Below are 27940 nucleotides of genomic sequence, written 5' to 3'. Positions count from 1 at the left end.
TCCCACCGGCTTCCTAGAATGATTCCATGTCATTAATGATCCTGGAAATGTAATGAATAACTTCAAGTCCCTTGGTAGTTATAAATTATGGATAGATGGATAGATATATATCCATCAATGAAATGCTTCCTTGGGAGAAACATAAACCAATAAATTGAATCGAGGAATCGGAATGTCGAAGAAAGGTTCAGAGACTAGACTGTAGAAAGGTCGAAGCTTGAACCCCTTCGTCTCAGAAATAGGAATTTGACTTTGATGTATTAAGGATTGTGGTTGAGCCCTGCAGGCGGGGTTCTTCTAAGAATGAACGATTCGAGAAGGAAACAAACCGTCTTGGACTTAGGACTAGCTAGCTTAGTTCATAAAAGCTTGCATACTCCGTTGCTTTACTTTACATAGATTTGTTCCGTCCGTGTTCGTACTGTCGGATTCCCTCTACGTTTCCCTTCCACTGACTATGCTTCGTGGCTTCACTTTGGGCTTATCTTCTGGTAAGCTGTACTGTAAGTCTGCAAGTTTCCCCTCCTGTCAGATTGGCGATTGCTTGGAGAGAGGAGTAAAGTATGATATGAGTATCCCGAAGATTGCCATCTTGCTTGCAAGTGCCCAAACAGGCACAGGCTCACTGCACTGCACCGGACTAGGACCTAAAACTGTCCCGTTATGCAATCCACACACACACACACCGCATGCACATGGATAACTAGTACGAGGTACCGCGGTCACGTCGAGATTCTACAAGATGGGGAATTGTGATGGAGCTTTTAGATACAGGAGCTGAATACACACTCGCCCCCCAGAGGAATGAGACTCTCTCCAGGGCTGAAACTTATACATTTGAGTGACCAACCAACTCGTTATTCATGATCATTTTCTTCCAATTGCTTGGCTTCCTTGGTGTGTACTCTGTGAAAATATATGGTACCAGCGAAGAAGAAACGGTGGAAGAGCTGGAAACTTCTCTGTACCCAAGTCTAGATGTGCGGAGATATTTCATGCTAGACTGGGGATTTGTGATGCAATTTGGGTGGGCACACACTATCCATATTGATATTGAGGTCACACAGTCACACAGTCACACTCGGTGTTACATGAAATGTGAATGGCTGAATGGTTAGGCAAAAGGAATAGGCTCACAAAGGAAATGCACTTATATTTTCCGAAGTTCTGACTGGCACGAGGGATGTAGCAAAAAAGTAAAGTTTGAGTAGTTGGGACCAGAGGAGAGTAGAGAGGACTTGGCTATTGGAGACTGTCGCTTTGGCCGTTGTTATTACTCGTATCATATATACATACATATGGAACTCTCCAGGTTCTCTCATGGGTACGGCCAGCCAGTACATGGAATTGGAGGAGGTAGATCTACGCATGTTGGGTTATGAACAAATCTACCAGGAGTCCAGTAGTTTTATGAGTAAATGCTCAATAGTTGCACAATCTAGGAGTGGCCCGTATGATGGGAGAGGGGTGAGTGAAGAGTGAAGAGTGAAATGGATGGAGGATTGTACATGTGAATATATGAATACGTGAATAAAAGTAGGCACAATCTCTTTTTCTTCCGTTCCCCCAATGCTATGATATTCAATTCTTCCACTCTCCAGTTCTCCAATTATAGTTTCTATTTATGAAGTCCAGATCCATACCATACAGTTCGAACTAGTAGCTACAGATACCTACCTGCCTACCTACCTACCTACCTATACCTACCTAGGGAGTTACGAATCATATGGAACCATTGAGATAGGAGAATATTGAATGAAAAGAAGGGAAAGGGCACTTTTCATCTTTTAAGCAGCAATTGTTTTAAGCAGCAATTTACCTCCTGCTAGCGCTTCTTATTAACTTCTCCTTCTTGACTACTTCCTACTTCCCCCTTCCTCCTTCCTACTTCCTACTTCTTACCTTTGATCTCCTACCTCTCACCTCACCCTGTTGTTGCTTTGCTGGGACTATAACCATGCTTAGCGTTCCTTTTTAAATCGAGGAAAGTCCAATACTCACGTTCCTACCACACACGCCCCGAGAAAGTGCTGCTTTACTCCGTACATTTAATTACTACCACTCACTATACTAAAGTAATAAAGTACGGACAGTATCAGGTACACTCACTCTATTGTATGAAAGTGCGTGGAAGTGTGATACAACTGTGGAAGAACAAAGCCCTCCCAAAATAAATCTTTCCCCCCCCCCCCCAATTCTCTTTCTGCCAACCAGATTCCAATTTCTCACTCGTCCAAGAAAACAATTGATCAATTTCATTCTCTTGTCATAATTAAAAGACCGCGGAGGAATAATTCTTCTCTTATGTTTATCTTCCCACAGCACAGCGGAAACCCGTAAAAGATACCCTCGATTTTTCCAAAGCAACGAGTTCCCTTTTTTTCTCCACTCTTCAATTTCGATACGAATTTCTATGGTCCGGAATTAAAAAAATAGCGAGGGACCAATACATAGAACCACACTCACAACTCAATATCAGAAGGGGGCAATCTCGAAAGAAGGAAAATCAACCTCCGACAACCTCTCCTTCTTTGAATCCACGAATTACGACCACAACCACGACGTTTGTTTACGGAGCACAATTACATATCCTTCCTATATTGGGGAGACTCTTTTATTCCCTTTCTTTTTTTTCATAGCTGCGTGGCTACCTCCATCGTCTTTACTCTTACCAAGATCCGTTTGTCTTTGCTTCGATTTCCCCGTCTGTCGTTTAGAGTCGAGACATTCTCGACACATCGTCAAGAAGAACGACAATCCCTCGCCCACAACAGAAGGAATTTATAAGTTTGATGGAGGGCCAGCCTTCTACAGGTAATTCTAAATATCAATATCAATCTGCACAGTGGTCGCGACTCGTGCGGCGTAACACCCACGCCGATTCAAATTCCAGCTCCTCGCCGAGGGTTCCTGGTTTCCCTCAGCTTCCAACCCAATTCATTCCCATTTTACTTCCCCAACAGCCCTCATTTCACCAACAACAACTTGAACAGTACAACAAGCTCATTTCTTCAGGCGGAAACACTAGACTGCAAACTGCACCACTTCCCCCACTACTTTCAGCACAACATATTCAGGCTGTGCCCGGACAAAGATCCAGCTCAAGTGGCGTTACCACAGAACGAAAACCAAAACCTGCTGCGAGGGGCGGTCATGGGAATAGGGACGTACGAAAATTTAATAAAAGCGAGCGCGCGCTCATAACAGAGAAGGAGACATCAACAGCGATGCCGGGCAAGAAATTTGAGTTAACAGCTCAACTCCCCCCACGACCAGTTGCACAACATCAAAATTCCACATTGTCTCGAGAATCGAATTCTGTACCTTCTACACCACATCAACATCCGAGGAAGTTCTCTTTCGACGAGTCGAGAGAACCTTCACCGAATGCCCCTGGCAGCCATTCCCCTAGATCGGCATACTCCGAATCAAATATAACTCTACCTTCGAGACCACCTCCTGCCCAACGAAGAGGATGTCAATACGAAACGGCCATGGCCTCCATAAGGCGGCGCATGCCTTATAGTCTTGGGGCTGATCGATTGGAGCAATTGAAGGATTCTGATCTGAAAAGCAAATTGTCAGATGAAGAAGAGAGAAAATTGTCCACAGATATGCGCGAGTTATATGATCGTTTATTGCCAACGGCAGAGACCGACGAGAGAAGGAGGAAGCTGGTGTCGAAGCTGGAAGACATGTTTAACAAAGAATGGCCTGGGCACGATATACGGGTTTATGTTTTCGGTTCATCGGGCAATTTGCTTTGTACTGATGCGTCAGATGGTAAGTTGAAAAGGTGCTAAAGTCTGAAAGCTCTACTGATAATTTTAGTCGATATTTGCATAACGACCGACTGGAAGGTGATGGAGGGTGTATGCATGATTGCAGAATTACTCGCAAAGAGTGAGTATCCTGACCCCAGCCAGCGACAACATAACTGACATTCTCTAGATGGTATGCAAAAGGTGATTTGTGTATCGACTGCTAAGGTTCCAATCGTCAAGATATTTGATCCGGAGCTTGAGTTGCCTTGCGACATGAATGTCAACAATACCCAGGCTCTAGAGAATACTCGAATGATAAAAACGTACATCGAGATTGATCCTCGTGTGAGGCCCTTGGCTATGATAATCAAGCATTGGACAAAGTCAAGGGCGATCAATGATGCTGGTAAGAATAGGAAACTCCTTGGCATGACTATTTTCACTCACATTTTTTAGTTGGTGGCACATTGAGCTCATATACATGGATATGCATGATCATCAATTTTCTACAGAGTCGGGAGCCTCCTGTGTTACCATCACTACATCAACGGCCTCACCTTAGGTTACCAACGAAGGAAGGGGGTGAAAGCAGCTTCGCAGACGATATTGACGCTTTGAGGGGGTTTGGTCAGAAGAATAAATCAACCTTGGGAGAACTTTTGTTCCAATTCTTTCGATTTTACGGGCACGAATTCGATTATGATAAGCAGGTAGTTTCGGTCCGAATGGGAAAGCAAATCTCGAAGCAGGAGAAGAAATGGTCAATAGCAACAAACAACATGTTGTGCGTGGAGGAACCTTTTAATACCGAACGGAATCTTGGAAATACCGCAGATGATTTCTCCTTTCGTGGACTTCACTTGGAAATGAGGAGGGCATTCGAGCTGATATCTGGCGGCAAACTGGATGAGTGTTGTGAAGAATATATATTTCCAAAAGAGCAGGAGCGAGTTTGGGAAAAGCCACCCCCGTCTAAGAAGCCAACATTGACTGCTAGTCATCCCCCGCATAGAAATGGCAGAGGAGGTCACCGTGGCGGTCGTAACAACCATTCTAATCGCAATTCGTCAAATGGCAGCCGCAAATCCTCAAATAGCAATTACGATAACCACATGTACCCACAGCATGGGATACCGTCGAATATTTCTACACAAGATCAATGGGCTGCCCAGCAACAAGCGCAATCACAGTTGCACAACCACCTCTACGCCACGTATTCGGTCTTACAGGCACAAGAAAATACTTTAAGGATGCAATTGGTCCAGCAAACGTACATGGAACAGGCTCACGCTCATGCTCAGGCTCATGCTCAGGCTCAAGCATATGCACAGTCTCATGGTCGCATACAAGGCGGCGGCATGCCAATCAAGCAACAAGCCACTGATCGAAATCGAACCTCTTCGTTTGATCAAGGGCCATTAACAGCACCTATACGACCAGACGGTATGTATTTCTATCCTCTTCAATACAATGGGCAACCAATGTATGCATACCCAACTTCGAATACGAATCCCTCATCGCCGCAATTGAGTGCTGTTGTCCCAGAGATGAGGAGAGGTATTCATCGGTCCACTGTTACAAATGGCTCGAGTTCCAACATGGTTCAATCGAATGGGTCTATTAGGTCGCATTCACAACCCGGGACTCGTACTGCTCCTTCCCCTCTTTTATTGCAAGGAAATGGGCACCCTGCTCATGGTACCAATGGAATTGGGGTATACCAACCTTTGCGACCACAGGGCAACGGTGTTCCCATCCCAAATTTTATTCCAGACGAGTCCACTGAGCAAGGATATGAGTCGAGGCGAACGGCCACTACTCCACCAGAGCTTAGTACGCCAAAGGAGTATGTTGGGTATTACGTCAATGAGCCGACTCAACCATATACTCGCAGAGATTTGCCTTTAGCGATACCTTCGTTTGGAGACATTTCTGGAAATAGACGACGATTATCGACTGATCAGTTGCCACAGTCGATTCGTGACAGGATTAAGCGTAATCCTTCACGATCGCCGTCTCCACTGGGTAACGATAGACGCTTCTCGCTGGCTCAATCTGCTCCAGCTCAACATGCGATGTCCAGTTCCAATCTTCGTACCCTGCATACCAATGGACCATTGGTAGTAAACGGTTCTTCTGCTGTAGGAGGCCCTAATTCTGTTCCGACAAGTGAGGGGCCAGTCTTTGAAAATAAGATTTCCCACGCAAGAGGATCTGTTGGATCAATATCCCAAGCATCTCTTACTGAGAGTGATATCTCATTGGGGGAAGACCTTTCTGGGCAACGTACACCTAAATTTACACGAAGTGGTCTAAGCGAGGTTTCTCCTTTGATTGCTAATGGATCTAGTCCTAACCCGACTCCCCCAAATGGCTCTAATAGCCATCAATCAATCGCAAACGGATTGTCATCTGCAGAGGGCCTTGATGGGTATTCACGGTTGTCTCCTAATTCAAGGAATATTGCCGTCCGCAATGTCCCAAATGGCGGCATTCCACTCCTCAACATTGCGAGTGGTCATAATGACATCCTCTCAAATGAGCTTTCTCATCTTTCACCCGTATACGAAACGCACACACCCTCACCGACGATCAGTAAAAAACTCGAGAATCTGAAGTTGAATGGGCCTGCTGTCATTGAGAAAAATAAAATTGATCATTCAAGGCCAATCCCAAAGCAATCAGTAGGAATTGAGCAGCCGGTCAAGCAATCTCCATCTAATTTGAAACAAAATGGACATACCAGATCTGCTAAGAGTGAGGGTGGTGGACCCGGACTATCTTCTGGAAAATGGCAACAAACTCGTAAAAAGGGTCGTATTCCTACTGAGGCTAAGAATGCTAATGGTGGTCATTCGCATGGCGAAAAGCTCCCTGTCAACGAAAGCGATCGTAAAGGTGGGTAAATTGTTGGTAGCTGGAGATGAAGGTCTACTTGATCAAGTGAAAGCCAAGCTGAGAGTCGCTCAAAGGATCGATGGGTGCTCGACGTTCCAGGGAAAGGCTTCTCGCAACTAATTGTGGACGTATTAAAAGGCAAGCGGCTTACCTTGCGCATCTTGAATGGAGTTAAAAGGTTGCACACATCTGCATATGAACTTGCGATATTTGCAACAAAAAGTGGAGGACAGGTCAAAGGGAAAGTTTGTTTGCATATCAGATCTCCTTGGCTATTATCAAATAAGCGTGTTTTACGACTATTATAGATTTCCTCTCCATGTCTGTCGACACATGGTCAACTAATGGAGGCGAAAAGAAGAAAAATTAAAAAAGAGTTTCTCGAAAACTCATTCATTCAGATGGATACTTTGTTATGGTTTTCTATCTATGCATTTGCAAAGCGATATGGTTCTGGGTTCCGGTCCGGGCGACTTTTTCTGGTTTGGGATTGTTTTCGATTCTTTCTATGCTTTTCGATTTTAAGTTTTGCTATTGTTTTGGTCAGAGGGTTCATAAACTTGCACAATGGGTTTCGACTGGTCGGGTTGTTCTTTGATATACAATTGGCATGCATACACATAGGGAAAGCTCAAAAATGCGATACTTCATGCAAAGTACTTGTTTTGATGGCGCGAGGCGACGTGGGGGTGGTCGGTCAGCAAGGCATTAAGCGGGAGTGGGGTTTGTGAATTTGTTTTTGTTTTTGTTTTTGTTTTTTTTTAAGTCATTCGGATTGGGCGGGATGGTATGAATGGATGGTAAATGAGACCAGCGAGGAAAGGGAAGCAGCGTATGATAAGGAAGAAACGGAATGGTCTCGTGTGTATGTTTATAGTATGGATGTGCAAGAACTGAGCGAGCATAGCAAGCGATGAATATGAGAGCGTGGATGAGGAAATTCCCTACTGGGTAGAGGATTTTACATACCCAGTGAATGTGCGGAGCAGAGCGAATACTGACGCAGCAAGCGATGCACAGTGGAAGATACATGAAATGAAATGAAAGAATAAAAAAATTGTCAAAATGAAATGTTTGGATAGATGAGGGTGTGACTTGCGAATGTGAATGTGAATATGAATGCAAGTTGCTGAATAGGATATCAATCATTGTGGCAGTCGTGGAAGTGATTGCCATCTTATCTAGTGCTCCAAAAGTTAGAAGTCTTTCTTAATGCTGTGGAAAATTGTGCATCTATCCTTTTATTCATTCATTCATTCTGGGATTCAGTATATATTTACAAAATGGTAAATCAAGATCAGGTTATTATCTCTTTTATATATAAGTATGTATGTAGATGGCATTATAGGGTGTTATTATGATACATATCTATATTCCTAGGTAGGTAGTAGGTAGGTAGGTAGCTGGGTTCCTATTTTCTATTTTCTACTCTGTAATTCATGTTCCGTTTGCGAAGGCTCGGATCAATACTGAGTATTAACTCGAAAGGTTTAAAGTTGAAAATTGAAAAAGATGAGTGGAAGTTGTCGGATTGGATTGGATTGGATTGGATTGGATTGGGCGGGGGTGGTGTGCTGTGTCTTTCTTTGTCTTTTTATGGTGGGTTTTTGTGTTTAATATTGAAAGGGTGTGGGGAGTAGGGATGTAGTGGGATGGGATGGAATGGGATTGAGTTGATTGCAGTGGTGAGTTGGTGGGTATGGATATGGGTATGTGTGATGAAGTTTCTTGGGGCATGTGAAGAGAGAGGGAAGTGTCTTTTGAGAGAAGGGGATTATGGTATTGGGGCTCGAGAGGATTTTGGGACTGGGTTTGGAATTTGGAGGGATTTTTGAGGGTTCTAGATGTGTTTAAGCGATGTGTTTGCGACAAAGAGGGGAGGGAGAAGGGGGGCGAAGGGAGTTGTGGATTGGACTACTGGATGTATATTTGGGACGGGGGGTCGTGTCCAAGTAGCGGCTAGAAGTTGGTTATGATTAACAGCCAAGGGCGAGGTTCAAGTATACCGATATGGACCTGATGCAGTAACGACGTTACTGGCTAGTACAGTAGTGAGAATGGCTAACTCCAGATTGCCAAATGTGCATTTGAATGATACTCTGATGGAATCAACCACTGGTGTGTGATGCATTCGAGTTCTTCAACACCGATGTAGAAATGCGACAGAACTGCAGCCTAGATTCTTCTCCCCCGAAGCTTTAAAATGGCTCACGTAACACAATTACAAAATGTCGGTTAACTATCTGGTTGACTGGATAAGACTCGTCGAGGAAAACGGTTCTTTGAAATAGAACATTGATTTGGCTCCTCATGATCTCGACATCTCCCGATTCAATCGCTCAACAAAATATGTAGCTTTTCCATTTTCATGGGTGTCTTGCATGCTATTCTGACGGTCATTCACATGCAAATTAAGCATAGAAATCTCGCATTGTAAGCCGGATCGAAACATGATTGACGTTCAAATCGGAAGATTCAGGGTCCCTATTGGTCTCGCCCTAACAATTATCCGACTTCGGGTTGAAGAATTAGTGTGTCCGTCCCGTCCCGTATACCTAGCCGATTATGACCCCCATTCCCCCTATCTGACCTCAAGGTAATTCTCCAATAAGATGAATTGAGCGAAGAGTCATCTGTGCACTCCAAAGTGATGCACCGAGTAGGAACGATGTGAAGCATGTCAAATGATGTTGGCCTTGCCCCATATATTATTTGTTCTACTCCATTCGTACAGTAAAGAGATCTAGAGTATCAAAGGATCGCAGTTCCATTTGCAAAATAGGCACGGAATGTGAGTCATCTGCCGTATACTACCAAATGATAAAACGACATTCTAGATCTGCATGAAACTAGATCCATTGGTGCGTCACTCTTGAGAGATCTATATATATTAGCCAGCATGCCCGCCCTCGAAATTTCCGATATCATGTAGGGGGAACTTGTGATGAGTGACGGATAAGTGATGTGTGAATGCAATTGATCAATCATATCTGTCCATTAGAAAGTTCTGCCTGCCTGTCTAATTGCTACGCGAAGGAAATCATGGGGAATTGAGAATGACGCTTTTCCTGATTCTGTTGGCCGAAAAGGCTGTGCTAGTCAATGATCATGGGAACCAATCATGTTGATCTGACCAGATCCACATTGACTCGCCGGTACAAAATAGGTTTAGTTGGCTGACAGGGAGTCATTGGAGTCATTGCGACCTGCTTTGATTACTTTGAGTGAGATGAACCTCGAAAAAGTCATATTAGATACAGTTTTTTCCTTTCAGGCTTCCAAAACTTTTCGTCTCTTCCGTAAGATTCATCGATACTGATTCTAACTCGAATTCCAATTCCAACTGTTCATTCAATACTCCTCGTCGTTAATTCTCTTCTGTGAGTTCAACGGCAAGTAGAGTCACCCCGGAACAAACACAATTACCTACCCCTCTTACAAATCATCATCTAATCGATAAGGCTGTACGAGTAGTCAATTGATCAACAATGTCTACAGGAAATCAAATGCCTACTTTCAACACTTTCACAATCACTCAACCCTTCTTGGGTGCACCTCTTCAATTCCAACCTGCTCTTGGATCAAGAGAGCTTGAGGAACTGATTGATGCTTACGTTGTTGGAGATGCTTGTAAACAAGACAAGCTTTCCACCGTGACAATCGATTTCTATAACCATGCAACCGTCGATATCAACACCGGTTCCCTGGTCCGTCGATACGATGTTATGCCATGGACCTTTGGGCAAAGTCCTTCTCAATCACAATCTTCGGGATTGAGCCCACCAATTTTCACTCCTAGCCCTGCCTCCTCAGCTATCTTTGCCGACTCGGCTTATAGCTCAATGAGCACCCCACCCAATCGCACTAGGGGGTCACGAGTCACAAAAAAGACGAAGAAGGATACCACCAAGAAGTCTGCGGAAGTCAGACTACCTGGCTTCTCAATCATGACTAAGGATGGTATCGATGTTACAAATTCCGCTGGCCGTGGAACTAAAACGAAAGAACAGAGAGAGCATGCACATCTGATGAGAATCATTAAAGCTTGCGATGAGTGCAAGCGAAAGAAGATCAGAGTGCGTATCTCTCAGTTTTACTCTTTGGTCGAATCTTTACTAATTGAATTATAGTGTGACCCATCTCATAGACGTGCTTCTCACACAAACACGCCCAGAACATCTACGTCAAGCAGGCCTTCTCCTCCTTCACAATCAAACCCAAGTCCTGCTGCATCAACGCCTTCATTATCTAGAGAAACTACACAAGGTTCTGAACAAAGCAGTCCTCCTGTTGATTCGTTCTCAATTGAAGATTTTGTGCTTTTTCCAGAGGATGAACTCAACCAATGGAACCCAGAGATGGCTATCCCAGATTTTGATACCCAATACAACGACTTCAGCATGACTAATTACGAAAACTTCCCTGATTTCGATACTGGTTTCTCAACAATGAATGATAATATATCATTCGACTTCCCAGTATACGACCAATCCTCGTCTTTTAGTCCTCAGCTATTGAATAACACTAGTCACTTACTAAATTACCACAACACACAACCATTGGGTTCAACAGATGTCAACTCGCAATATATCTCTCAAACTCAACCACAACCCGATCTAGATTTCTTCGAATCATTTAGCAATATCCCGAACTTCTCGCCAACCCATACTCAACAAGCTCATCCACAAGGCTTGCCAAATGAAGATCCTGGGAAGATTGATAGTTATGTACATGCTCCAACTGCGAGATCTCAAACTCACAACATCTCATCGGTATTATCGACTGCGAATACCCAGACCAGTGGCGCAAATATCCTAAATGACCTCTCTACAACCTTCGGCTTCTCCCCAACTGATAGTTCTTACCAATCACAAGGCTCAGAAAACGGCTTCGTAAGCACCGGCCCAGATAATGCATATGATTCTGCTACTGGCTCGGGTGTCGACTCGGGCATTGAACAATCACCACGATCTGAATCAAGTGAAAGCGGCCATGAGACGGTATCCAGTACCGAGAAGAGACGCAGTCGCAGCCAACGCCACAGACACCAAGTACTCTTAGCGCGTGAATGCCAGCGTATTGATAATCACGGCCGCCAGCTTATGAAGGTTCTCCTATCCAACAATGGCAAGTCTCATGTTCCTGGTGCTTCCACCAAACAACCAGTTTCAAGCCCGAACGTTTCACACGGCGGCGACGGCTTCGTAATGACCACAAAAACTTCCAAGAGCTTCGCTTCTAGTAGTATGCCCGTTCATGAAGAAACCCCATGGAGCTTTGAATCAACCCTCTCTTCATCGGCTAGATGTAGACCGGAAGTGCCACAAAATGCGATGGAAAGCGGCCGCGCCCAAGGCGTATCTGTTGTTGTGAAACCTCACGAAAACCCTGACGGCTTTGCAAGATCGAACAACTCGACGATTATTGATGCCTCTCTAAGTCGTGATGTACGACTTGCTGGCGATCATATCTCGTCTCGCCTCGCAAACTTTGCCACGGTCAGCTCGGACAGAAAGATACTAAGTATCGGCACCGACCTTGTATCTACACACCTAGCTACAAGGGCGACAATGTCAAGTCTAAAATCCAAGGTTGCAGTAGAAAGCGCGTCAACAGTATCATCCAATGTAGTTTCTGCCGGAACTCTAGTTGTACTGGGCCAAGTCGGCGTTGTTTCTTCTCCTGGTTTTGTAATTGCGAAAAAGCTTTCAAAGGCATCATCTGGTTCTTCCGGAAAGGTCAACAGTGACTCTTTGGATTACAACGGCGTTGAGACAATTGTTCAAAAAGCCCAGGGTACTTCGGCTGTACAGCTATCAAGCCCAAGCTTGAGCCTCCAAACTTCGGGATCCGCCTCCACGCTTTTCAAGAATGGCACGGAAGCAATAAATACACCGGCAACAACCACGCTCGGCACGGTTTCTACCCTCGCAACACTAGTAGCACTTGGTCTTGCCACCACCGTGGCAGTATTCAGGCATGCTGAGACAGCCGCGATGGTATTGGCTATTTGTCTACTTGCATCTGTATTCTGTGATACTCGATCGGTCATTCCTGAGTCTGGAAAGGGGTTCATGAACATCTCTCTCGGTGCATCAATGTGGAACTTTTGGTCCGACATGATACTCAAGATAGATTGCAAACGTCAATGTGTAAGTTTTTCTGAGCGATACCCTATACTGTATCTAGGCCTGGAGAATATTTACTAATTTGTTTTCAATAGGTATCGAATGAAAAGAACAATGGACTGTTTGGTGCGGTTGGAGAGATGGCGAAGAAGTTTTCCTCGAGAATCTTAATCTAGATGTTGGCATTCGTGCTAGATATGATTGGAGATTTGAGGAGACGACACTTCACCTTTTTTATGGATGTGTTGCTATTTGGTGAATGGTATATCGGTTGCGGCATGATGCTTTCTGGCATTGCACTTTTTAAAGATGAGAGACACAGGGAAAGGCATCGGTGTGTAGAACTTGATTCGACAAGGTTTGAAAAGCACATTGGAGTATGGTTTGTTTTCATGGCGCATAAATACGGCATGGTATATGTTGTTTTTAATAAATGTATGTATGTATACGTAGGTATATCCTAGATGGCGATATAGAAATAATAATTCTTCTGCCGATCCTTCATCGTGGTGGAAAGCTGATCTGTGTGATTTTGGCTATGAAGCTTTGTTCGGGTGGATCAATCCCCGTTCGTATCTTGTTGTGTTCGCTTCTGTATATGTTCCTCTCTTCCCCCTCCATATCCCAATCATCTTATCTTTGCTTCGCTGAAACTCCGAACCAACTATTCCGTATCATCTCTTTCGTTTTCGTTCCTCCCGTCTTAACCATCATATTGATTCCATTACTTTCGTTTCATCTCAGCCCAGCTTATTACCTTCTCTCATCCACACTACTCCGCCCACACAAATCACCAAAACATAAACCACAACAGAAATGAAAAAGAAGAAGAATTAGAAATAGAACGAGAATATAGACATGGACATAAACAGGAACAAACAACTAAATGAATGAATGAATGAACGAATGAGTATCTCATCATTCCAGAAGACTCAAATAACACGAATAACATTTTTGAAAATGATCATATGTTAATAGACGGAAGGAAGGTATGAATACCCAACTCGGGATGCTGTGCAGGGAAAATGTATAAAGAGGAAAGAAAGAAAGAAAGAAGGAGAAGAAGAAGAAGAAAAAAAACATGGAGGTATGGATGGTATAGAGAAATACAAATATAGAGTGGCAGATGTGATATATCGCATGGTGAGAATTAAATCCGCCATAGCATTTTTCTTCTTGCTTTGGGAAAGGTAGGAGAATCTCTCTTCGTGCTGGAATATTAGGATGTATATAGTCTTGAGCGAGTTATGTGGAGGAATGGGAGAGAGGAAGGCTTGAGATGGTGTTTCTATCTAGACTGGTTGATCGAGTGATTACTTGTGATGCGAGATATTTTGAAGAGTGATTAGGTAGATGAGTAGATGAGTAGTGGGGTACCCAGTAGATGGATAGGATATATCGATACCCACCCTGGATGGAGAATGGATAAGTATATAAGCGGCCTTCAAGGAGGAGGTGATATCTTGTTCTACTCGGGATGGATGGGATGAAAATACGATCCTGCGGAATATGTTCTCCGATTTGTTAAATATTTTCAAATCCTATTTCATTCCAATTCGCACCCTCTATTGTGTGAAATTTCAGATCAGACTACGTGGGTAGGTATGTATGTATGTATGCATGCAAATCTGTGTGTTCCATCCATCCATCCATCATCCATCATGCCCAACACGCAATTCATTTCTCATCCGCTGCTCTCCTCCACCATTCCCCAGCAATACCCCGGCGTTATCCAGAACGAGGAAGTATCAAAGTACCAATGGATAAAATATGCTTTCGATTTCGAAATTTCGATCAAGGAAAAGAAACGAGTACCTTCGATACTTAATAATACAAATACAAATGACAAGTTGACCAAGCGGATCCATCCGCGAATGCAAGCTCGCTTTCCGAGTGAACGAGTAGACACCGCACCGTGGTTGTTAGTGTCAAGTTCCATTTCGCTCTAGTCATGGCGAAAGTAGAAAGTTGCTAGTACTGCAGCATCGAGCAAGACAAGAGAGATTGATTGTAAAGAACAAGGGAGAAAATAATCAAAGGTGATAGTAGTACGTAGGAAGGATAGAAGTTTGATCGCGTGGAAGGTCTCCTTGAGACGTCTGAAACTTTAGGCACTGCTGTTACAGCATCAGTCACGTATATATCAAAAGCGAAAAGATAAGATTTGACTTACAAATTCCTAGGCAGTCGGGAAATAGGTCGACGATGCATTTTTCGATGTCGTCTAGAAGAGAACGAAGAACCATAAATTTGTTTTATGCAAATTATAGTCCAACGTATCAAGGAATTGTCTTGCACCCATGGGACCTAAATGAAAACCCAAGCAAAAGCTTAACTAATCATTTATCGGTAAAGGAGTCTTTGAATAGCGTCCCGTTCTTTTTTTTAAAAAAAAAATCTCAGCAAATGTCTTTTTTCTAATTGCGCATCGAAGAGCATGGGTAGGTAGCCTCACAAATAATCTCTCTCGAATTCCGCATCCAGATGAACGGGTACCCTATCGTGATCCTCAGAGTCATTCCTCTTATCTCTTTCTCTCTCCTTGTCCTTGTCTTCGGACTTGTTTGCTAATAATTGCAACAGCAATTTATTATTTTGTGAAACGATAAATTCAATTTTATCGACTTTGCTTTCTAATGCCCTTAGTCTTGAATCATTGCCCATTATATCGCGCCAGTCTTCTTTGCTCAATTGGCCTTCTACTACGACGCGTCGAGGTGGAGATGTGGGATGAGGAGGCGCGAGTCGATATTCTGGGGCGTAGGCAACCATTGGTTCTGGGTGAGCTTGAGGTGGTAGATGGTGTTCGTTATTCGTAGTTCTTCTTCTTTTGTGGGGACGAAATCCGTTCGCATCGCCAAACTCTCCATTTGGGGCTGATTGGTATACCATTTCTTGGCCAGGAGGAGGAGGAGGAGGATGTTGAGGTTGAGGTTGAGGTTGAGGTTGATTTTGTCCCATGTCTGCGATCGGCTGCGGGGGAGCTGGACCGGCGACAATTCGCACACCTGGGCTTTGGCTTTGCATTGAGCTCTCCTGCGCAATCACTTGTTTTCTAGCTTCTTTCCTTGATTCCTCTACCCTTCTCCTCGCATCCACCTGTCGTTGCCTCTCGGCCTCCGCGTCCGAATCCTCCACCTTTAAAAATTCAATCCATTCATCCAACAATGTATTTAGTTCACCACCCGGCTTATCAGGAATAACACCATTTTCCCAATCGCACACTTGTCTCCTACGGGCTTCTACCAATCTTGCGACAGTCGCGCTCATTTGCGCCAGAACTTTATTAGTAGACTCATGAAACTGTGCATTAACTCCATTCCAAAATTGACTCTTTGTTCCTTCCTTGAAATTGTGTTTTTGAGCGATACAAGCTTTCAATGCTTGAATCTGATCGCGCTCATCCAAATTCTGCCTGGGTTTGCGCGTCGCACTTCCACCTCCAATACTACTCGCGACGGAACTTTCTCTTAATTCTCTAGCCGGAGTCATCAAACTTCGTGGGATACTAGGAGGATGCATGCGCGATTCACTGCTTGGAGTTGTCATGGTGGGAGTTTGAGTTTGTGGTTGTGTTGAAGCTGGGGTTGAAAGATTGGGCGATGGACGCGAATTTGCTGGGGTGGATGGAGGTAGAATGGGAGCGGGATGTGGCGCGGATGATAGCGATTGTCGGGAAGAAGCGTTTTGCGCCATTGCTGGAACGAGCTTAAATGTGTGAAACGCTGATGGCATAGGTAAGTTGAAGTTGAAGTTGGATCAATATCTGAAGATGTGGGAGAAGTTTTTAGATTTGGTGCAGGGCAGGGTGCGAATTTGAAGCCAGAGCGGATTCATGGTTCGAGATGAGGCTAATTTTAGAAACTAGTCTCGATGAGGAATAGCTTACCTGCTACAGTTTGATCAGTTGCAACCGGTGGTAAACGACCCGTGAAGACCATTATTGCTTATTTTGGTCAAAACTATTGATTCCTTGGTTCAAGGTCTGGGAAAGTTCCGAAAATAAATCTCTAATTTCTGGAGTATCAAAGAGATTATTAATGCTGAAAGATCGGTCCCTTTGCTTATAATCTATCTACCTCTTTCTCCCCCTCGCAATCACTTTTAGCTTCCTAATTCACTATATTCAAGGAGATTTCTCGCCTTTCCCCAAAAAATATCAATGACACTGCCCCCTTCAAATCTTAAATAATTAAGTGAAACATTTCTTATTCGTGATAAAGTCTATTCGACTACACTAGATTATAATAATTCATCGATTAGACAAACATTGGTAACAAGTTAGAGGTACCAAAGACCTGTGCTAATGTTAACCATTTCCTCTCCCCAAATTCTAAATATGGTACTCAAAATCCAACTCTCCATCCCCAGTCTTTACTTTCCTACTATCCTCAATCTCTCCCTTTCCAATCTTCTCCTTCATTCTATTCTGACTTTTCACATACCAAATCTTTACTACAATCAATACTTGAGCAAGACATAAAGTTCCCAAGGAGAAACTATTCCCAAGAACATAAGGAGAGGTTCGATATATCTGGCCTGCTACTATTCCGGCCGTGTTGGCAATAGATTGCTGAACACCGATTGCTGTTGCGCGCCTGTAATGTGGTGCTACGTTGACGTTTAGCCAGGTTATGTTGAGTCCAGGACCTGTATAGACCGCGATAGCACAGAGGAAGGTTGCGAAGAATTTTACCCCTGAGATAGCGGTTAGTTTTTCGTTGATAAATATTCTGAGGAGTGTAATCTACCTTCAGCCTTCACTGTAAGCAATAAAATATACCCAACTATTCCGAAGATGTTGGCAAAAAATAAAATCTAGAATCTTGGTTAATCTTCGCCTTGACTAGAAAATCCAAGAATGACTTACAGGTCCACGCATACTAATCTTGTCTGATACCCAAGCCAAAAACAAAAAGCTAATCGCACCCCACATATACACTGGTATAGTAAGATAGTTTGCTTGAAGTGTGTCGTAGTTCATTGCTTTTAAAATGGAGGGTAAGAATGTGCTAAACCCATACAGCAAGCAGTCTTGCATGAATTGTATGGCAGCACTTGAATGTTGGTTAGCTCAAAGCTCAATTAGACTTAAAACTTCTGTTCGTACCTGATATAAAGCTTGGGGTCTTTGAGCTCGATTCGAAATTCTTCCCATGAGAACTTTTCGGAGCCTACGTATAACGATGAGCTGAGAATTCATCAATGTGAAGAGAACCGATTACACACCCATATACTTCTGCCTCTGTATAGCCCTCAGTCTCATCATCTCTCTTTCTTCTGCGTTTAGAAACCATGCATTGCCAGGGTCTGTCGGAAGACCAAACCAAACGACTACAGCGACTACGACACTGAACAGTCCCTCGATGATATATACCCATCTGAAACTGTTAGCTCCTTTCAATTCATTTTTTCAAGAAATCAGAACAAACCTCCAGCCCGCAACTCCTGATACGCCATCCATCTGGAGAATTCCATAAGCTAAAAGACCTCCAAATGCGCCGGACAAAGCAGCGCAGCTGAATAAATATCCAACTCGCTTAGCCTGCTCTTCTCGACGATACACCATCGTCAAATACAAATTGAGACAGGGAAATAGACCTGCTTCACAACATCCAAGAATCAATCTTGTAGCATAGAGACCTCCAATATTTTGAACAAATCCGGTAAAAATGGTAGTGAGGGACCATACAGCGCAAAGTGTAGATAAAATCACGCGAGGAGTGATTTTCTTCATCAATACCGCTGCTGGTGTCTCAAAGGTCACATAAGTTGCGTAAAAGATTGATACAGCGGTAGAAAACTGCTGATCTGTAGCACGTATGTCTGTCAACATACCAGCCACTTTCACGTTGCCTAATAATCGTAAGTTCCTAATCACTTCCATGATAAATCGTGCTTACCTATGTTGGAACGATCTAAGAAACAAGACAAATATACCAACATTATCACTGGAGTGAAGGCAAGATCGAGTTTTGCGAGTAGTTTGACTTCTTTTGCTGGATCAATGTAGACATCGATATCTGAGTCGTCTGTATGGCCTAGAACCCCAGGCTTCTCGTGAAGCGACTCCATCTTCTCACTATGAGGTTGCTCCATCCTGACTGATTCGTGTTAGGTGTGGCGAAAATTGTTCAGATCAACTTCAGCACGAGGAATAGTCGATATTGACATATATCGATGGCATCATAAATTTAGACGATACCCTTATTATTATATGTATAAACATAGTGTCGAACATGGCCAGGGAAATATGATGTTACCCTGTTCACGGTCTTGCAGTCCCGCGCGCGGGGTTGGCCCGATAAGACACCTATCAGGAGGATTTATGCAAGATCGTCCTGCTATCTGCACTTATCTGTACCCATCCGTGCGAACAATGATTAATCTTCGTAAACGTAGCCGTTCAGCTAGTGGCATGTATGCAAGGATTCAGAGTTACTTCGCGTGACCGATAATGCACCCGACGGTGGAGGAACTCCGCTGTGCCATGCGGTCCCACATTTTACCAACCCCATAAATGATGTTTATCTTGTCGGGGAGATAACTGAATAATGTTAATACATGAAGAGACTAATTCTAATGCTCATCAAAGCCCATACATTGACTTTCGATATGTTTATCGGTTTTTATATATGAAATCCAAATGAATGAAGGGGATTTTTCATAGATAGTAGCCGAAACAAATAAATCTGAGGCCCTTTAGACTACCTAGTATTCAAAACAAGATACCCATGTATGACTTCAAATTTTGAGAGATAAATCACATTCATATATGCGAACCTAATCCATCGGACCATGTTGAATAATCAACTGTAGGGTCGCTGCCCATTAAGAGGTCAAACTCAATATCGTTCGTAGCAAGACTATCCCAGTCAACATTGTCTGAAGAAATGGTGGTGCCAGCTCCAGAATCGAGAAGACCCATCATGAGATCAAAATTCCCCGGAGAGGTCTTTTGGAGATCTTCTGTCGATGGTTCTCTTATAGCAGCTGTAATGGCATCTCGGACTTGTTTTGCGCATGCCCATGTTAACGATACACCATTGATAGCTTCTAATATTTGATCCAAGGGCCTTGAAACTGTGGGTTCTTTCCAAGAAGAGCTTTCGATAGATCTTTTCATCAATATGATACTCGCAGCTGATGCGAGGGTATGAACAAATGTAATAGGAAGGTGACTATAAGGATAGTTTTGAAGGTTGTTAGAGTGCATTCGAAGAAGTTTCATGATGATATCCAATGACTCGTAGCATATCTGCATATCCTCGGTTTCGCCAATTCCTGGTTCTTTAAAAGCAGCCCTTGGTGGGCGGTGAAGAAGTATCATTGCTGTATGATATTGCATGCTTAATAGTGTTAGTAAATCTCAAAATCGCAGGCATCTAAGCTTACTGTAGATGGAGTACGAAAGGAGGTACATTGCCTGCAGTCCATTTTGTCCAGTGAAGTTTCGCTGGCAAGTTCTTTAGCCATTTTGTCAAGGCCACATCCACTTCTCTAATTGAGGTCTCCAATATCGTTGGATCGGTATTTACGTTTCTATTTTCGAAGACTTTCGTAATCATAAGATGTAGTATTTTGCAAAGCTCGATTTGATGAACCCATGAAGCGACTAACGCAAGACCATCCTCATATGCAGCCTCGGAAGTGCCCTCCATTATGTATTTATTGAGAAGAGATTTCCATTCTGGCGGATAAGGTATTCGTACAGTGTCATGAACATCTGATTCCGCAGGATAAAGAGCGGGTGGTCTTCCAAAATAGAGACTCAACTGCTTATCCGCTATAAAAGCAGCCCAATACGCTCTCCGTAAGATTTCTCTGTCGATCCAGGAATCATTAGAACCTTTCCAATTGGTAGGATCGAGATGTAATCCCATCTCATGAGCAATTCGAAAAGCCATGCCGGAAAATAACCATCCCTTGGAAGTCTTTCCATGTCCAATTTCCCGATGACCAAGAAGCAAAAGGGCTTGTAAAGTTGTAAGGTTTGGAGATTCGAGTGCACTTCCATATAGGATTTCTTGAGCACGATTGGAGAATATATCGGATAGTTCTCTCTGCGTTTTACTCTCACTAGCAAGAGCACCCATTGAACAGACGGCATACATGAGAAGATCTGAGTAGTATGGCCCGGTACCAGCATCGAAGTCTCGGAGAAAATATTCCCTATACAAGCACATGTGGTATTGGTACTGTTTTTGAAAGAATATTCTCATAAGACATTTGCAGATATCACTTCGAGGAGAAAAAGCTAAATGCTCTTCCATCAATCCACCTGGTATATCTAGGGGTTGGGTAGTAACTGGCTGCTTGACTTCAAGCTGCGGTAGTATGATAGATGGAGAAGTATCATCTGGATCCTCTAACGGGCTAATCTGGAAAAAGCTAGTTGCACCATAGAATTCGGCCGAATTACCGTCTTTGAGTTTCCTGAGGTGACCGGTCCTTGATCGTACAGGAATTCTCTGGGTTTCTGGTGGACTGGGCTCTGGAAAAGCGGAAGATTGCTTTGACTGTCGCACCAGATGATTCGTGGAAGCACTGAAATCAGCTAACATTTCGTCTCGCTTGGAAGCATCTGCGGCAATGAGTTTGGTAATAAATAGTTCTAGAGAGGCAATTTGGCCTTCGAGGGCTTGTACATATCCTTTTGGCACAGGCCTAGACTCGAGTAAGGAAATGAGCAGGAGGCACTTTACTCAATGACATGCATATAAGCATACCTAGATTTTTCCGATTGCAGATAAACACATTCATGATTTCCTTTCCGACATGCAGGACACGGCTGCGTACGGTCACATTTGATCTAAATCATATCGTCAAACACACATTTTTTATAAGGACATATCCGCTGAAATTACTTACCCGCCTATATCGGCATCTCTCACATCTGTAAAGTAGACATTATTAGTACTTCCACGTGACCAAATCGACAATTAAAACCTACGAAACCTTTGATGCTTTCTGTTCAGGCGATTTACCTCCTGAATGACTCATTGCGGGGATATATACTGCGACAACTTATGTCTTCTCGTAGGGCTGAGGTTTCGATGCAGCACAAGCGTGTAGACTAAGGCAGTCACGAAGATCCGATATCACTAAACTCAAAAAGATGAAGACTAACGTGTTAGTTTATGAGGGAAGCCGACCCAAGTGTATCAAAATTGTATCTGTAGCGTTAACGTTCTATTGTATTCATATTCAGGTGAGGGTGGTGATGATGTGTGAGGATTCGCCTGATTCTACTCAGCTTGAGCTCCGATACGCCCGCCTAGGCCCGAGCTAATGGTTAATGTGTTTATCTCGTTTTATGATAGACAGGCTCGCTCTGCCATCCAACTGCCCAACACAGTCAATTATGAGAGAACTAGGTAGCCACGAGTTGAAAGCTTTACAATGCTTTTACTCAATTTACATATTCTTTAGACTTCACGTTGAACGACTCCAATACCATTCGGAATCGAAACTATCACTAGGTAAAAATACAATTGAGCACCGAAAGTCGAACTAGAAATTCTATTTGGCTATCGATCTTCGACTCCGGAAAGTGGAATAAGGCCAAATACTTGATTTATGAAATGTACATTGGAACCATTAAAGAAGGTTATTGGGTCTTTGAGCCCTGGGAATTAATTGACTGAAATCTATATTGGGACGTTCAAGAGTCTTACGAGGATGCATTTCTAGTCAGACAAACCTCTATATCAACTCAATTCTTAACAAGATCACCGTCTCTGCAGTCTAATACTAGCATGTGGCCCGGTGCATGACCCATGACGGTTCCCTCCAAGCCAGCGCTGACAACAGCGTACTGCGGGGTAACACCACATCCCCAAAACACCGGAACCATTTCGTCGTCTAGAATCAGTGGGCTCCCATTATCATTGACAGAAGCATCGCCCCAATCTGGTTTTGCAATGTCACGAATTCCCAATTTCTCAACGGCATCCCACCCCCAAGCAATTGGTTCCCCGTGAGTTGCTAGAAACGGTCTTGTGATTTCTCTAACTTTCTCGATATCATCCTTTCTGTATGGCCGCATAGATACCACGAATGTGCCCCGGTCAAAGACTCCAGCAGGACACAACGATATGTTGGTCCTGTACATCGGTACATTTCGATGGTGTCTGATGTGTGATGGCGTTAATCCACCATCAACAAGAGCGCCTTCAAAACTGTACGAGCATCCAATTAAGAAAGCTACATGATCGTCTGTCCAGTGCGCCTTTATGTCATCAATATGATCGCCCAAGAGCTCGCCATTCTCGTAGACCATATATTTTGGAATGTCGGTTCGGATATCGATATTTGCAGCCAGATCTTCATCTGCCACTCCCTCTATCCATGATTCGAGAGAATTATAGGATCCTACTGTAGCAGATTTGGCGATTAAAGGGCATGGTACTGGATTTCTCTTGCAGAATCGCTCAAAGTCGCCAGCGTAGCGCGAAGGGAGAACGATAAGATTAGCTTGGAGATGGGATGGCGCAAGAGCTGAGGTCTGTCCTATCTCGCATTTGCGTGCCGATTCTCGAACACTTGCGCCGGACATTGTTAATGTAAGATGCTATGTGTAACAATGGAAATTGTGTTAACGTGTGGAGGTTGATGAAAGGTTGACGTAGTATTTTCATCAATAGCTAACAAATATATGAAGAGTACATGAGAAGGAGAAAATTGGAATATACCTACCTAAATACCCACCCAAATATTTGGTTCTGATGACTTTTCTCGAGCTGAGAAAGGCACATTTATGAAGACGGAGTTCAATCTGCGCTTCAAGCAAAAAGAACATTCTGCCACATGCGGGTAAAGGCGGTAAGATCGGCCTGCTATTTTTCTTATCATCGACTGCAAGCTATGCAGTCTTTTCCCATGTAACAATCAAACGTGAAGCTATCATAATCCAGGAGGGAAAAAATCGGGTTTTGTATTGAATCTATCGTCATAGAATTAGTCATCTATCTACGGCAACTAAAGGCTCTGTTTTGAAATCAGTCAAGGACTCCCGAGGTCCTGATGGTTGATTCCTCGTGATCATTTCGGTTTTTGGATGGAGAGAATGCTACTAGACTTTGTACTCAGTCGAGTTTCGGAAATCTACAAGCAGGACTGTTTATCAAAGCCAGGAGACACAATGTGTTCATATGAACTGCAGCTATAGGTTTAGCTGATGGTGTAGCAATTTTTATGTGAAGGATAAAGATGTTGACAAATACCACAGGAGGTCCTGTACAGCCGGCTACTGATGGGAGTTGAAGTTTGGGCGACCAGAGGAGTATAGTCAATGTGAGGTGCCTGTTGAATATGTATAGTCTGCATACCAACAAGAAACCATTTCTTGAGGATATATATATACTGCCTATCTACACACAAATATGTCTGCGGTTGACAAACGAAGACTGGTGGGCGTTTCGATTGTCTCTTTAAGAGGGTTTTCTGTTTTTGTTATTTTATGCCTAAGGAAGTCTCAATATTCTATCTTCCCAATTTTTCCTTCTGGTGCGAATTTGAGATCAAACAGCGACATGATGGATACTGCAACAATTTTTTGAGAAGCGGATGGCCTCTTGGGGGTATTCTTTGCCACTGTCGATAATCTTAAGCAGCGACAGCGCAAGGTATTTTTGAGCATGAGTACGGAAAGGCAAATGCTCTCGTTTCCCGCCTTGATTGTACAAAGGGTATATTGAAACGAAAGGAGGCATGGAAGTTGGCTTTCTCCAAGGCAGAACAATCATCAAGAAAAAGCCATTCGTCCAAGCTCTAGCTTTTGAGACCTTTGTCCTTATTATTGGTCGTAATCCTGATCTGGTTCAAATGAGTCTTTGTTATGGACGAGTTCACTCAGCTTGGAGAGTGAAAGGCGATGAGATGATGACATTGCCTCCTCTGGGATTTCTGGTGGCCAAGTTCACAGATTGATAGCATTCAAAAATATACCATGAATGCTTTTATTGTATTTGCTACATATGTCTTCTTATCTATTCTACTAAGAATCTCAGATCCTCTATATATCCGAATCCAAACACCATAATGTTGTACAACACAACTGGTGTACAGCCTGTACCCGAAGTTTTCAAATACAAAGTCCGAATATTTCGTGTGATATTCCCTGGTAATTACCGCTCGCACAAATCCTATTGAACCCCAAACTCCTTCCAAGGTATCACTAAGGGAAATAACCAACTGATTCCTGAACAAGTCTACAAACAAACGCACCAATTCGCATTCCCCTCACTGCATATTCCACTCGCGAGGCTTCCACTCATCATCCATCGTGACTCCACTTTTGATCAACCCACACTCCAGCGTTCCCCATTTCTCGAGATAAACTCCTCTTCCTAATGTGATAGTCATTTGAACGGCCTTTTCAAATCCATCTGCATTGCGATAATAAGGTTCGCCTTGACCTCCGGATTGTTGATGTTGCCATGTATTCCGACCATCGCCGCCTTGGGAGTACTTGGCCCCTACCATGTCGTTGACGACTTGGAGGAGTTGAAAATACGCCGGGGAACCGGGCTGGTCGGTTATCCATTTCGAGTTTGAAGATGTGGATGGAGAAGACGCCGTTGATGCAGTTGGACTTTTTGAGGCTGGCTTTGAGGTGGCGTCATGATGGAGATCCGCTAATGATTTTATTTGGGTATTTGCTAACGAATCTTCCAGATCTCGCTTTCTATACTCGCCCACATTTGAGTGGGTAGTTGAGGAACTGGATTCTTTCTCCTCTTTTTCCTTTTCTTGTCGCAATTCTTGCTGTCTATCTGAGGACCCTTTTACCTCAGCATTGTCGCTTTCATATCCTTTACTGGCATCGGCATCAGTTTTTGGGTGATCCATAACATGACCTTCATTCTGGGCCTTTTCCTCCTGTTTTTTTATCTCTTCGGCTTTATTGTCAAGTGTAGCTTGCTCTCTCATTGCCTGAGCTTTCACCTGTTCTTGCATTGCTTTTGCATGCGCTTGCGCATTCTCGTCATCAATCGCAGCCTGTTTTTTGTTTTCTTCGGCCTTTCTCCGGGCCTCTTCTTGCTCTTGAGCTTCCTTTTCCATCTTCAGCTGCTCCTCGTTATGCTTGCGTGCTGCTTCAATATCTTCCGGTCTGGTCTGGTCCGTAAAACTGGCTTCTACAGTATTCTTCTTCCGGTATAGAACGATCAAATCGTCAATGCTATTCGCAACATCATAAATATATCCACGTCCAGCTCTATCTAATCCGTCAAAGTCATCCCCAACTGTTGTCATTAAGTGGCGTGGCTCGTTCATCTCATATCCAGCCATGATCAATCGATCGTACATATCACAATCAGTATGATAGAAAGGAATAGTAGTATCGAATCCACCGACCGATTCAAAAGCCGCTCTGTTTACCAAGGTTAAGTAATCAAATGCAAAGAATCTCATTGCCCATGGCTTGCTTCGATCTGAGGAATTCGGGTCCGGTCCAGGTGATTGTGCCGATTTCAGAACTTCGATAGCATGTTGGTAGATAGTTTTGTGCCCAGAGTAATCATCAGATACGGAGATGTCCTCTTCGAAAGTGATAGGAACGATATCCATATGACTCCAGAAATATGTCTCGAGGTCCTTTTCGATAGCGGTCCAGAGAAAGAAATTCTGTAACTGAGCAAATGTGTAAAGAGTAGGTGTAACTATGACATTCACACCTAACATATGAAGTCGAGTGTGATTTAGGAAAAAAGGATTTTGGAGGGAAAGACGGCCAAATTCGTTAGATCTCATCGTACCGGTGTTTTCAACGACATATATATCTTCGGCTGGCCAACCTGAAGTTATCCAAGAGACAACCGTTTGTTGGAGTAATGGCCAGTTCCTAGTGAAAGCAATGAAGAGGGGCGTTTTCTCTTTTACGTGAGGGGTCGGAGGTTTGTTCCATGGGGGGATGGGAGGTAAGTCGGCGGCGGAGCGAGCGTTCATTGCTAATGGGAAATTATCTTTGATCTTCGGATTGAATTCTTGCTGTTGCTGGACCTCTTGAGATGAACTACTATGCTGTTCATTACTTTCTGCTTTTGGAGCTTGTGTCTGCTCCGAGGAAAAATGTTGTCTTGATTCCGAGGCCTCATTTTGAGCCATCTGGGATTTGGATGGCTCGGCTACTTCATGTGGCGTATATGTTGGTATTGGTGAAGGCGTCAATACCGTTCGTGAATCTGTCACTACCACTACTTCAGGTATCGTCGATGTCTTGATTTCTTCCACCGTACTCGTCGTCGAACCCGTCGTCGAACTCGTCGTCGTCACCCGTTCCCTCTCAACCTCGTTATCGTGCAAAATCTCGTTGTTTTTCTTAACTTGTTCCCAAACATCCTGCGGTATGATCATCTCCTCCCCATAAACCACACTTTTTGGATTTCTCGGCAGGAAGAATTTCCATGTGTAACAAAACAACAAAATAACCCCAAACAACACTAAGGTCCTCAATCTTTGAACCACCATTTTCCTAAATCTTTCTTCCTCCAAATCTCTCTTCTATAACACGCCACGAATAATTAGAAAAGAATGAAAATATTATGCAATCCGATGTCAAAATGAAGATATCGAAATTGGGATTGGAAAGTCATCGTTCTATAGAAACCAAGGTTGGTTTCCTTTAATACACAGCATGAGGTTGGGAAAGTCTACCCCGTACATTTTGCGCGGAACAAAACACCGGATCCACCTGTGTCGGAGAGTGGAGTATTTGTAGTCGTACTACTTGCACGATATACAGACGGATAGATTGCTCGCCGAAGTAATAAGCGCTTTAAGCCCATCTTTTCGTCATTGTCTAACCTGCTCCTCCAAAATTCAATTAGGACAAGTATCCAGGTAGCGATATAAAATCTACGGTGTGTGCAACGAGTAAACATCGCGCATCCAAGATTTACATCATCAATAACAAGGAGATTACGATAGGCATCACCCAATAAAGTCTATCAGGACCTGCACATGCAAGATTTCGTTCCCATAGAATCATTTACATCCAACTGTAGTTCTAGGTCCTTCCAGGCTAGCACCCTACAAAGTCTAGGTTCAGTACCTGGCGCTAAGCGAGCCACGCAATCGCAACTCGCAAGCCCCTGGCGCCCCTCTAATTTTCAGGGTCACGAAACTGCCGCGAATATGTGGATACCA

At 43.6% G+C, this 27940-nt stretch overlaps 8 protein-coding genes across 8 annotated transcripts; 2 read left to right on the top strand and 6 right to left on the bottom strand.

The window, feature by feature from the left end:
- Positions 1-829: 829 nt before the first annotated feature.
- Bfra_002013 (uncharacterized protein) lies at positions 830-1370 on the bottom strand (the record flags this gene model as incomplete). The annotated part of the gene is made up of 2 exons (XM_037332438.1): positions 830-998; positions 1138-1370. The coding sequence occupies 2 exons, from the start codon at positions 1368-1370 to the stop codon at positions 830-832; spliced, it is 402 nt and encodes a 133-aa protein (XP_037196592.1).
- A 1422-nt stretch (positions 1371-2792) lies between these two features.
- Positions 2793-6670, top strand: Bfra_002012 (putative zinc finger protein; the record flags this gene model as incomplete). The annotated part of the gene is made up of 4 exons (XM_037332437.1): positions 2793-3783; positions 3832-3903; positions 3952-4170; positions 4221-6670. The coding sequence occupies 4 exons, from the start codon at positions 2793-2795 to the stop codon at positions 6668-6670; spliced, it is 3732 nt and encodes a 1243-aa protein (XP_037196591.1).
- A 3480-nt stretch (positions 6671-10150) lies between these two features.
- Positions 10151-12966, top strand: Bfra_002011 (putative transcription factor cys6 protein; the record flags this gene model as incomplete). The annotated part of the gene is made up of 3 exons (XM_037332436.1): positions 10151-10738; positions 10793-12814; positions 12886-12966. 3 exons carry the CDS (start codon positions 10151-10153, stop codon positions 12964-12966), a joined length of 2691 nt encoding a protein of 896 aa, XP_037196590.1.
- A 2159-nt stretch (positions 12967-15125) lies between these two features.
- Positions 15126-16731, bottom strand: Bfra_002010 (uncharacterized protein; the record flags this gene model as incomplete). Its single annotated transcript, XM_037332435.1, has 3 exons — positions 15126-15168; positions 15246-16515; positions 16680-16731. 3 exons carry the CDS (start codon positions 16729-16731, stop codon positions 15126-15128), a joined length of 1365 nt encoding a protein of 454 aa, XP_037196589.1.
- Positions 16732-17123: 392 nt separating this feature from the next.
- On the bottom strand, positions 17124-18889 carry Bfra_002009 (putative mfs transporter protein; the record flags this gene model as incomplete). The annotated part of the gene is made up of 7 exons (XM_037332434.1): positions 17124-17488; positions 17542-17608; positions 17661-17847; positions 17901-17964; positions 18020-18171; positions 18223-18646; positions 18694-18889. 7 exons carry the CDS (start codon positions 18887-18889, stop codon positions 17124-17126), a joined length of 1455 nt encoding a protein of 484 aa, XP_037196588.1.
- Positions 18890-19559: 670 nt separating this feature from the next.
- Bfra_002008 (putative transcription factor protein) lies at positions 19560-21793 on the bottom strand (the record flags this gene model as incomplete). Its single annotated transcript, XM_037332433.1, has 3 exons — positions 19560-20139; positions 20186-21457; positions 21744-21793. The coding sequence occupies 3 exons, from the start codon at positions 21791-21793 to the stop codon at positions 19560-19562; spliced, it is 1902 nt and encodes a 633-aa protein (XP_037196587.1).
- A 712-nt stretch (positions 21794-22505) lies between these two features.
- On the bottom strand, positions 22506-23348 carry Bfra_002007 (putative duf1445 domain-containing protein; the record flags this gene model as incomplete). Its single annotated transcript, XM_037332432.1, has 1 exon — positions 22506-23348. The coding sequence occupies one exon, from the start codon at positions 23346-23348 to the stop codon at positions 22506-22508; it is 843 nt and encodes a 280-aa protein (XP_037196586.1).
- A 1685-nt stretch (positions 23349-25033) lies between these two features.
- Positions 25034-27262, bottom strand: Bfra_002006 (uncharacterized protein; the record flags this gene model as incomplete). Its single annotated transcript, XM_037332431.1, has 1 exon — positions 25034-27262. One exon carries the CDS (start codon positions 27260-27262, stop codon positions 25034-25036), a length of 2229 nt encoding a protein of 742 aa, XP_037196585.1.
- Positions 27263-27940: the final 678 nt, after the last annotated feature.

The sequence above is a fragment of the Botrytis fragariae genome, assembly GCF_013461495.1.
Source record: "Botrytis fragariae strain BVB16 chromosome Unknown tig00000006, whole genome shotgun sequence".
Classification (NCBI taxonomy): Eukaryota; Fungi; Ascomycota; class Leotiomycetes; order Helotiales; family Sclerotiniaceae; genus Botrytis; species Botrytis fragariae.
The sequence above is the reverse complement of the archived record's forward strand: the minus strand, read 5'-3'. Positions and strand labels throughout refer to the sequence as shown.